This window comes from Zalophus californianus, chromosome 13 (assembly GCF_009762305.2).
Source record: "Zalophus californianus isolate mZalCal1 chromosome 13, mZalCal1.pri.v2, whole genome shotgun sequence".
In the NCBI taxonomy this organism is placed as follows: domain Eukaryota; kingdom Metazoa; phylum Chordata; class Mammalia; order Carnivora; family Otariidae; genus Zalophus; species Zalophus californianus.
Window position 1 is genome coordinate 3,642,690 of NC_045607.1, and position 10,045 is coordinate 3,652,734.

Here is a 10,045-nt window from a genome sequence, read left to right on the forward strand (position 1 = left end):
AGCGGCGCCCACGGCACCCCGCGCCCTAGGACCCCGGGGCCTGGTGCTTTGGCCCGCGGGCGGGGCGTGAGCGGCAGGTGGGCAGGGGCTGGGACCCGCGGGTGGGGGGGGCGGGGGAGGGAGCGCGCTGGCGGGTTGGGAGGGGCGGGGGAGGGAGCGCGCTGGCGGGTGGGCGGGGCGTGCGGCTCCTTTTTGCCCGGCCCGCCGGCCCTGCCACAGGGTCGGCCCCCGGCGCGGCCTGCAGGCGTGGCCAACGGGTATCGCCGGGGCCCTGGAGAGCTGAGTCCCTGGTTTCCGGCCCCGGGCTGTGCCCCTCCGTCCGCCCTAACCCTGTCCGGTCGCAAGGGGTGAGTCTACAGCCCGCGGGGACAGTCGCGCTACCCACGTCCTGCGTCGCGGGGCAGTGGCGGGCGGAAGTGGGGTGCGTGTCTGGGCACAGGGCCACCGGGTGCAGACTGCTTTGGCGGGGGCGGACACGGAGGCTGGGGTGGAGGGGGAGGAGGAGTGACTTGATCAAGGTGACCGGAGCCAGGGAGGGCTGAAGCCGCGTTCCCGCCGTCCCCTGGAGAGCCCAGGCTCGGCCTCCAGGAGGAAGACACGGCTGCCATCCCTACCCCCAACCCCTACCCCACCGCAAGGGCGTCAGGCGGCCCCTCTCTGCGCAAGCCCCCGCCCAAGCCGGGCGTGTCCCCGCTGGGCGGCCCTGGGCTCGATTTCCGGTGTCCCCGCTGTTACCCCTGGGAATCTTTCTCCAAGCCCCGCCCAAGCGCCCCGCCCTGCGCTGCTCCCGAGTCCTGGGCAGGACGCCCTGTGCTCCCCGCGGAGGGCGGGGGTTGGAGGAAGACAGCCAGGCAGCGGGGGGGGGGGGGGGGGGGGGGGGGGGGCGGTCCGCCTCTCCCGAGTCACAGCTGCAGGATTCGGCTGAGCACTGAGCCACTGTCCCCCTGTCCACCTACCCGAGCTGTCATAGCTGGGGCCACCAGGGGAAGGCAGGGCAGCAAGGATGGGGCCAGTATCCCCTGGATATCGGGAACATTCCTTTGCAGGTGTTCCTCGGATCCCGGAGACACAGGCTCAGAGCTTGACAGGCCTGGGAGAGGTGGACTGACTCACCAAGCCCGCTCAGTCTCTCCAAGTACCCGGGTTCAAAGGCTTCACCCAGCAATGCGGCTGCCGCAGACTGGCCCTGGGCCTAGGATTCTGCCTGCTGTTGGGCATTGCCCTCTTTTTTCTGTGGTGAGCATATCCCCATGGAGCCCTCCCTTCACCCCAGACTTCTCCCTTTCTTGGCATCTCAACCCCCCAAACCTTGATCCCTTTATGGATCCCTAGGTCCCACCCACCTCTCTTGGCACGCCGGTCCGTCAACCCCCACCCCCCCACCCCAGTAAGACCAAACTAGTTTTGGTTTCTGGATTTTGATTAGTAATGGCCTCCGGGCCTTTCTCTTGCTCTTTCCTCTGCCTGGACTGCTCTTCTAGCCATGTTAATGAAGAACTCCTGTTCAAACACAATTCACCCCATCTGTTCTTTCTGTGAAGTCCTCCCACCACCACCACCACCCCTCACCACCACTCCCCCATGCGTAGGGCCTGGTATCAAAAACACTCCTGCCCCAGGAATGAAGAACCGCATGGGTGAATAATGGCCACATTGCAGAAGACCAGGAGGATTGGACCTCTGAGGTCAGCCAGACCCAAGGAGTGGTAGGGGATCCCCAGATGCACCCCGCTGGGGGCCTTCACTCCCATCAACGTGCATAGGTGGGTTTTCAGCTTCATGACAGTCAACAGGTGTTTTTCCTTCCCAGGATGTATGTGGAGAACTGGCTGCCCTTCTCCTATGTCCCGTATTACCTCCCCTGCCCAGAGATCTTGTAAGTATGGGGCGGGGAGAATTTGGGCCCTGTGGGCTGCCTGGAGTGGGGACACTGGGTGAGTTTTAGGGTCACTTTGCAGGTTATTAGGTCCTAAGCTCATGATTCTGATCAGTTTGGTAAGTGTCGGGTAATTTATGGGCTGTGGAGTAAAATGTCCATGTCAGTCCTCTGGCGTCCCTGCAGCGCCCCCTCTGTGCTTTGACCTTGAGCATGCCGCAGGGCTCTGAGCCTCACTTTTTCATCTGTAAAATGGGATGATGGAAGTCCCCTCCTGGGCCACCTGGAGCATGGAGTGTGATGACACCTGTAAAGAGTCATCTGTAGCACACACCACACAGCAGGTGCTCAGGAAATAGTTGGACTTGACTTTTTGCTAAATTTTGTGTTCCGTGTGGATTCAAGGAACAAATTAACATGGGATCAGACTTCCCCCCCATAACGAACCTGACTTCTTGACAGTTAAGAGTGAAAAAATGGGCTGGGACAGTCTTAAGTGGGGGGAGGTATCCTCGTGATAGCTAGAGGCAAGTTTAAAATCTGGTTCATAGACTGCTAATTAACCACAAGGCATGTTTCACTGTTATAAACATAGAATATAGTCAGTTAGGAAGCTGGAAAGCAGAAAAGACAAGGAAAAATACCCTCTTGCGTCCTACTGGTTTGAGTTATACTTTGCTTCCAAAGTTCATGGTCAACTTGTTGGTTGCTGCCCTTTCTAGTTGAACCGACTGTGCATCTTACTTGGTTCTAAAAGCAGAAAGGCTGCTTGCTATTGAAAATAGTTGTGATCGGGGCGCCTGGGTGGCTCAGTCGGTTAAGCGGCGGCCTTCGGCTCAGGTCATGATCCTGGGGTCCTGAGATCGAGCCCCACCTCTGGCTCCCTGCTCGGCGGAGAGCCTGCTTCTCCCTCTCCCTCTGCCTGCCACTCTGCCTACTTGTGCTCTCTCTCTGTCAAATAAATAAATAAATATTAAAAAAAAAAAAGAAAATAGTTGTGATCATAATGTTTTTTGCAATTTTATCCTGTGATCCCAGAACTGGCTGTGTTCTTCAGCGTGTGTTCATGCTCTTCGTGGTCACCACCCTTTAATTGCCCCCAGGAACTGGGTCATAATTCTTGAACTCCTCCCCCTTTCCCACAAAGGACGGGGGCGGCGGGGGGGGGCGGATTCGGTTGTTTTCAATTCCCCAGGATTCTTTTTTTTTTTTAAAGATTTTATTTAGGGCGCCTGGGTGGCTCAGTTGGTTAAGCGACTGCCTTCGGCTCAGGTCATGATCCTGGAGTCCCGGGATCCAGTCCTGCATCAGGCTCCCTGCTCAGCAGGGAATCTGCTTCGCCCTCTGACCCTCCCTCCTCTCATGTGCTCTCTCTCTCTCTCAAATAAATAAATAAATCTTAAAATAAACAAATAAATAAAATAAAGATTTTTATTTATTTATTTGAGAGAGAGCAAGCGTGAGCGAGGGAAGGAGCAGAGGGAGAAGTAGGCGCCCCACTGAGCAGGGAGCCCAACATGGGGCTCGATCCCAGGACCCTGAGATCATGACCCAAGGCAGAAGGCAGAGTGCTTCACCGACTGAGCCACCAGGTGGCCCCTCCAATTGCCCAGGATTCTAAATGAGTTTGTAATGAGCAGCTCTAGATATAAAGCTTTTTTTCCATATTAAAAATCCTTTCATTTGTTAGTTCCCTCCCTGGGCCAGGCTCCCATTCTCTCGTTCACACGGACTCCACTCCCTGGCCAGGACTAGAGGAAGCACTGGGTGTTGTGAAAAGCAACAACCAAACCACCTTGCTGATTTGAGCGGCAGGGGATGCTATCTCCTGAGTTTTGATTTCATTTCCTTGATTTCTACCGAGGCTCTCCTTTCTCCCACCCCCTTCCCATGAACTGAATTTCCTCTTCCCTGATGCACCTGCCACATTGCCTTCTCTCCCTGGCCTGTTTGTGGGGGCTCTGGCACCACTTTGGGCCCAAAGTATTTGCTACATTTTTTTTTCTTTCCAGTTCCACTTAGCTCTTTTTTTAAATAGATTGAAGTTGGAAAATTTTTGTGTGTGTGTTAAATGGTCACATCTTCCTGTCTTTTCATCTGGATTTCTTCACTTTTAGTTTTCCTACCTACGGGTGTGAAAATGTGAAGTTTTGTTTTGTTTCGGGGTTTTTGGTTTCTTTTGGCTCTGGCTCATCTGTGGTTCGGCGTTCTTATGACTGAACGAGTGCTTTAATAAGGCTGGAGCGTGGCTGGGCTTGGGGAGGAGCCAGCTGCCAGGGTTGTGGGCCCTCTTCCTCACTTCCTGCCTTTGCAGAGTGCCCTCACTTTCCGAGTGGGACCTGAGTGCTTGTTTGGGTGGAAACTAGGGCAGACAATCAGTGTGACAGACTGACTTTTAAAAATTGTTGATTCAAGAGTTTAAACTAATCACAGAAAGATAACACATATTACAGGATTCCACTTACATGAGCTCTCTAGAATAACCAAATTCATTGAAACAGAAGTAGAATAATGGTTACCAGGGGCCGGGCGGGGCGGGGGGGTCAGCATTTCATGGGGACGGAGTTTCAGTTTGGGAAGATGAGAAGGTTCTGGAGAGGGATGTGGGGACGGCCTGCACAACAGTGTGAACGTGCTTCAGGCCCTGAACTGTGCACTTAAAAATGGTTAAAATAGGGGTGCCTGGTTGATCGTCTGACTCTTGGTTTCAGCTCAGGTCATGATCTCAAGGGTCATGAGATCAAGCCCCATGTCAGGCCCCACATTCAGCAGGGAATCTGCTTGAGATTCTCCCTCTCTCTCCCTCTACCCCCACCCTCTCTTTCTCTTCCTCTAAAATAAATATATCTTTTTTGAAAAATGGTTAAAATAGTAAAGCTTTGTTTTGTACATTTTACCACCAAAAGAGAGAGAGAGAGAGAAGCATAGACTAAAAATTGGTAGGAAAACTTAAGGAGGCTTAAGCTATCCCATCAAAGATGCCATATTGAAAATTCCTTAGTGAATGGCAAGTGCGGTGTGCTTAGGTGGTCTGGCCTGACAGCCGGCCTCAGGCCTCTTCTGCAGCTGCTGCACGCTCCGGGTGACCTCGGGCCGCCTCTGCCTTCTCTGGGCCTCGCTTCCACCGTCTGGGGAAGGACGTCATTGGGAGGACTTTCAAGCCTGAGGAGTCAAACGTCTGGCCCCAGGTCCTTCCAGCCCGCAGGTGGCCGAGCCAGAGGCTCTACGCAAACCTGCAGGGCCCTCCATCTTGCTTCACCCAAGCTGCCCTCGGCTGAAGCTAGTAGAGGCTGGCCACACAGGCTGCCTGCCAAGAAAGGGACAAGATGGTCTTAATGAGCGTTTGCTCTGTGCTGGACATGGACGCATACCTTGATTCTCAGGGCAGCTCTGAGGGTGAGGGATGGTTCCCCATTTTACAGATGAGGAAGTGTGGGGGCATGAGTCAGGATTCCATGATAGACACAGAACAGAGGAGGGAGGGAGAAAGGTAGATTGATGGAGCTGAGCCAGTCTGGAATCCGGGGAGCAGGCCCCAGGAAGGGCAGGCTGGAGCTCAGGCCGGCGCTGACACTGGCAGAATGTCTTCACAGAAACCTCAGTTCTGCTCTTCAAGCCTTTCCACCAGATTCTATCAAGCCCACCCAGGCCCGGCAGGATCATCTCTACCTAAGGGCAGCTGGTGTAGGTGTTAATTACATCCACCAAATACCATCGAAGCAACACCTTGATTGCTGTTTGTGTAACTGGGTCCCGCAAGTGACCATCACCGTGGGCTCAGGTGACTCAGCTCAGGTCCCCAGGCGAGAAGGCAGCAGAACTGGGATCACCGGGTCTTTGCAGCTTCTCAAACTTCTACCCATTGCCAGGCCCCTACAGAGTGACATGCTTGAAAGAGCATCAGCTTTGGGAGACAGGTGACACTGGGTACCGATTGCCACCCCGCCACTCAGTGACCCCGGACAGACTGCTTCTGCAGGAGCCCAGCCCCTGCAGGGTGGGCAGAGCAGTGGGGAAGGTTCCAGGGAGTCTGCCTGGAACCTCTGGCATGGTGCCTGCCCCATGGGGGTGTGTGCTTCTTCTCCACTCTGTCCTTCCTGCTCTGAGTAGCTCTGTCCCCTGCCCTGGCACTAACACCTCTCTCTCTCGCCTCTGCCACCAGCAACATGAAACTGCAGTATAAAGGGGAGAAGCCGTTCCAGCCAGTGACCTGGTAAGCAGACTGCCATCTCCCCCTTTGTGGCCCCGGGGGCTGGGGGCTGCCTCCCCTCACCACTGCCCTTCTTGGTTACAGGTCACTGTACCCTCAGCCCAAGCTGCTGGAGCAGAGGTAGGTGTTGGGCAGGGTCTGGGTGCAGAATGGAGAGATTGGCGGGAGGAGGGGGGGCGTGGAGTGGGGAGGGCAGGTGCAGAGCTCCTATTTATAAGCTGGGGTGGTGGGGATGTCAGGTGGCCTTGGGGTCCAGCTAGTCTGGGACCTGGGTTCCAGTCCCGTTCTGTCACTAGCTGTGTGACTTGGGGCAGGTTACCGAACTGCTCTGAACTATTTCTGTACGGGTGGATAGAATATCCACTTCATAGCAGGTTGGATGGAGGACTAGATGAGACGGTGTTTGCAAAAGGCACAGCTCCAGGTGCCTGAGTGGCTCAGTTCAGTTGAGAGTCCGACTCTTGATCTCAGAGTCTTGAGTTCAAGCCCCACATTGGGCTCTATGCTGGGCATGGAGCCTACTTAAAGCGGGGGGGAGCACAGCTGCATAGTAGGTGCTCAATCCGGGGTTCCTGCTGATATTGCGACCCCTCATGTATTAGGCACTTAGCAGGCACCTGAAGTGCTAGGCTCCCTTACACACTGGATGTGCATTCACTCCTGGTCCTCTCGACCATGCCGGGGAGGAGCTATTATTATCCCCACTTCCCATAGGAGGCTACTGAGGCCCAGAGACAGGGATGAAGCTGCCCCAGGTCACACAGCATGGGAGGCAGGGCCAGGATGAGACTGCGGCTTTCCCAAGGGAAAGGCCTCACCCCCCACGGCCTGCCCTGCCGCTAGGCCTACTGAGCTGCTGACGCTTACACCCTGGTTGGCGCCCATCGTCTCCGAGGGAACCTTTGACCCTGAGCTTCTGCAACACATCTACCAGCCACTGAACCTGACCATCGGAGTCACGGTGTTTGCCGTGGGGAAGTGAGTAGTGGGCTGGGTCGGGGGATGTCACTGAGCCATGGGAGCTTACAGTCTGGGAAGGGACAAGACCTGGACATGGGACCCTGCCTGGTTGCCAGGAAAGCCCTGAACCAGGCCGCTGTGCGTGTGGGAAGGTAGGGAGTAGAGGGTGATGACGGGAGGGCTTCCTGGAGGAGGGGATCTGGCCCTGGAAGGGGAGCGGCAGGAGCCTTTGTGAGGACACCCCCTTGGCCTCCTCACCCCTCTCTGTTCCCCTGGAACAGTGCAGGCAGGCATGAAGGACTGGAAACACTCAAGACCACCTCACATAACTGGGGGTCCATGGTCAGGCCACAGGTAGGTCAAGCCCCCGCCCTCAGGACCCTCTCCCCTCTCCCCCACTCTGGGCCTGCCTACTCTCTGGATATCTCCTGTTTTCCCTCTCCTCTCCCTCACCCCACCTGGCCTTGCCTTGAAAAGGCCTGGCAGCCTCCCCCTGTGTCTCTTTCTGGGACTCCCGAGGGAGAAACCACGGTGGAACCCCAATACTGCAAGTGCTAGCCAGATGATGGGTGGCCCGCCTGGGTCAGGTTCCATCGGCTTTGACCTGGGGGTGGGGTGTGGCCTGCAGTTTCCTCCAGCTGGGCCCCAAGCCCCCAGCACCACTCACCTCACCTTGATGCAGCCACTTAGCCTGCCATGTGGTCACTTTCCTCTCTCTGAGCCTCAGTGTCTTTGCCTCTAAAATGGGGGTTATGGGGAGGGCGCGTGGCTGGCTCAGTCAGTGAAGTGTGCGACTTGATCTCGGAGTCATGGGTTTGAGCCCCATGTTGGGTGTAGAGTTTACTAAAAAAAAAAACCAATAAACTTTAAAATGGGGATGTGGTGCCTGCCTTTAGGGAGTTCATGAGGCTGGAAGGAGCTAAGAATCCCTTAAAACAGTGCCTGGCACCTAGTTAAGTGCTCACTAAAAGTTAGCTCCATGTGCGAATTTAAGAATCCCTGTTAAGCATCCTTCCTACGAAGGAAGAAGCTGGTACTGTGATTGTGGGGGTCTGACAGAGGAGGACCCCAAGGTTTCAGACCTGAGTGGCATCTCAAAGTGAGGAGCTGGGAGGTGGACCCCAGCCTGGCCGAGCCCAGGCCCCAGGCCCTGCAAGGGGCCAGCCCATAGTGGGGACACGGGCAGTGGGGGGTGGGGCCAGCAAGGTCGATGAGGTCATTCCCCCACCCGCCTCCCCGCCAGGTACACCCAGTTCATCAAGCACTTCCTGGAGTCGGCCGAGCAGTTCTTCATGCAGGGTTATCGGGTGCGGTACTATGTCTTCACTAATGACCCTGCGGCCGTTCCTCGGGTCCCGCTGGGCCCCGGCCGCAGCCTCAGCACCATCCCCATCCAGAAGCACTCCTGCTGGGAGGAGATTTCCATGTGCCGGATGGAGACCATCAGCCAGCACATTGCCAAGACTGCGCACCGGGAGGTGGATTACCTCTTCTGTCTCAATGTGGACATGGTGTTCCGGAACCCGTGGGGCCCTGAGACCTTGGGGGACCTGGTGGCTGCCATTCACCCAGGCTACTACGCTGTACCCCGCCAGCAGTTCCCCTATGAGCGCAGGCATGTTTCCACCGCCTTCGTGGCAGACGGCGAGGGGGACTTCTATTATGGTGGGGCTGTCTTTGGGGGGCGAGTGGCCAGGGTGTACGAGTTTACCAGGGGCTGCCACATGGCCATCCTGGCGGACAAGGCCAATGGCATCATGGCAGCCTGGCAGGAGGAGAGCCACCTGAAACCGTCGCTTCCCTCTTGCACAAGCCCTCCAAAGTGCTGTCCCCTGAGTACCTCTGGGATGACAGGAAGCCCCAGCCACCCAGCCTGAAGCTGATCCGCTTTTCGACGCTGGACAAGGCCACCGGGTGGCTGAGGAGCTGACGGCAGAGCCAGGGCTGAGGTGGATGGGGACCCCCAGCCCTGCAGCCAGCTCGCCCCAGTGCCTCCCTTCTCGGGCCTCGGGTGAGACCAGTCCGGCCCTGCCTTAGTCTGTTAGCAGAATTCAACCGGAAAATGGAGACTGAAAACCCTTTGTAAACTGTAAAGTGCTGTACCCACATGAGGAGAACACAAAGATCACACAGCCCTAGAACAGTCGGCCAGGAAGAGGGGAGGCAGAGGCGAAGCAGACGGCCTGGCAGGCTCTACCCAGCAGACGTGCCTTCGGGGCAGGCTCTGGAGTCAGCCCTCCTCCACACCTGAGACCCCACCTCTGCCCCCCCTTCTGTTGCCTGTTGCCCCTAAAGTTGTACTTCGAAGCCCCTGGTGTGAAAGGCAGCCCAGACCCCTCTTCTCTGGCTGCCGGGGGTCCTGGGTACTCTGATGTCCCCCTGCCATACAGAGCCAACCCCCCGCTCAGCCCTGGAGGGAACCTTGGCAGTGGAACAGGCCTGGCTCTCTCTCGTGTCAAGCCTAGCCTGTACCCCACGGTGGGCCACAGTCCCTGCCACCAGCCACCTCCTTTTGTAAGAGGGCTTGGGCAGCTTTTAACAAAGGTGGCGTGGGGGGCGTCTGTGTGGCTCAGTCGGTTGAGCGGCCGACTCTTGGTTTTGGCTCAGGTCATGATCTCAGGGTCCTGAGATAGAGCCCCTGCCCTTGGGCTCCACGCTCAGCAGGGAGTCTGCTCAAGATTCTCTCTCCCTCTGCCCCTCCCCCCAATCATGCGCATGCGCGCACACACATGCACGCTCTAAAATAAATAAATCTTTAAAAAAAAAAAATAGCTGGCATGTGCTAAGCCCTAACCAGGGTGTTTTCACCTGCACATCTGAGGGTCTGTCCGGCCAGCCACTGGAGATCCAGGCAGCCTGGATTTCAAATACAGTCAGCTTGTGCGGGTGGAGGAGGGAGGGTCCGGTTGTCCAGAAAATCTGGACTAAAGCTGACCGCCGCAACAAACAGGATTTGGTTCCCAGCCTCCTGGGAGCGGGGCGAAGTGAGCACGTGCTGT

General features: G+C 56.6%; 1 protein-coding gene across 2 annotated transcripts; it reads left to right on the forward strand.

Annotated features, from left to right (window-relative positions):
- Window positions 1–203: 203 nt before the first annotated feature.
- GBGT1 (globoside alpha-1,3-N-acetylgalactosaminyltransferase 1 (FORS blood group)) lies at window positions 204–9,725 on the forward strand. Of its 2 annotated transcripts, XM_027616967.2 has the most exons (7): window positions 204–347; window positions 1,047–1,236; window positions 1,811–1,876; window positions 6,039–6,089; window positions 6,171–6,206; window positions 6,930–7,064; window positions 8,290–9,725. In XM_027616967.2, the coding sequence occupies exons 3-7, from the start codon at window positions 1,812–1,814 to the stop codon at window positions 8,921–8,923; spliced, it is 921 nt and encodes a 306-aa protein (XP_027472768.2). In that variant the 5' UTR covers window positions 204–347; window positions 1,047–1,236; window position 1,811; the 3' UTR covers window positions 8,924–9,725. The 2 variants fall into 2 exon arrangements, with proteins under 2 accessions (XP_027472768.2, XP_035579724.1); XM_035723831.1 differs by lacking the exon at window positions 204–347 and having other exon boundaries at window positions 1,171–1,236; window positions 8,309–8,971.
- Window positions 9,726–10,045: the final 320 nt, after the last annotated feature.

Bases quoted from the DNA above. Each gene is read 5' to 3' on its own strand.
- GBGT1 (XM_027616967.2), top strand. From the start codon at position 1,812: ATGTATGTGGAGAACTGGCTGCCCTTCTCCTATGTCCCGTATTACCTC. The intron at 6,207-6,929 runs GTAGGTGTTGGG...CCCTGCCGCTAG, and splicing joins CCCAAGCTGCTGGAGCAGAG to GCCTACTGAGCTGCTGACGC. The intron at 7,065-8,289 runs GTGAGTAGTGGG...CCTCCCCGCCAG, and splicing joins ACGGTGTTTGCCGTGGGGAA to GTACACCCAGTTCATCAAGC.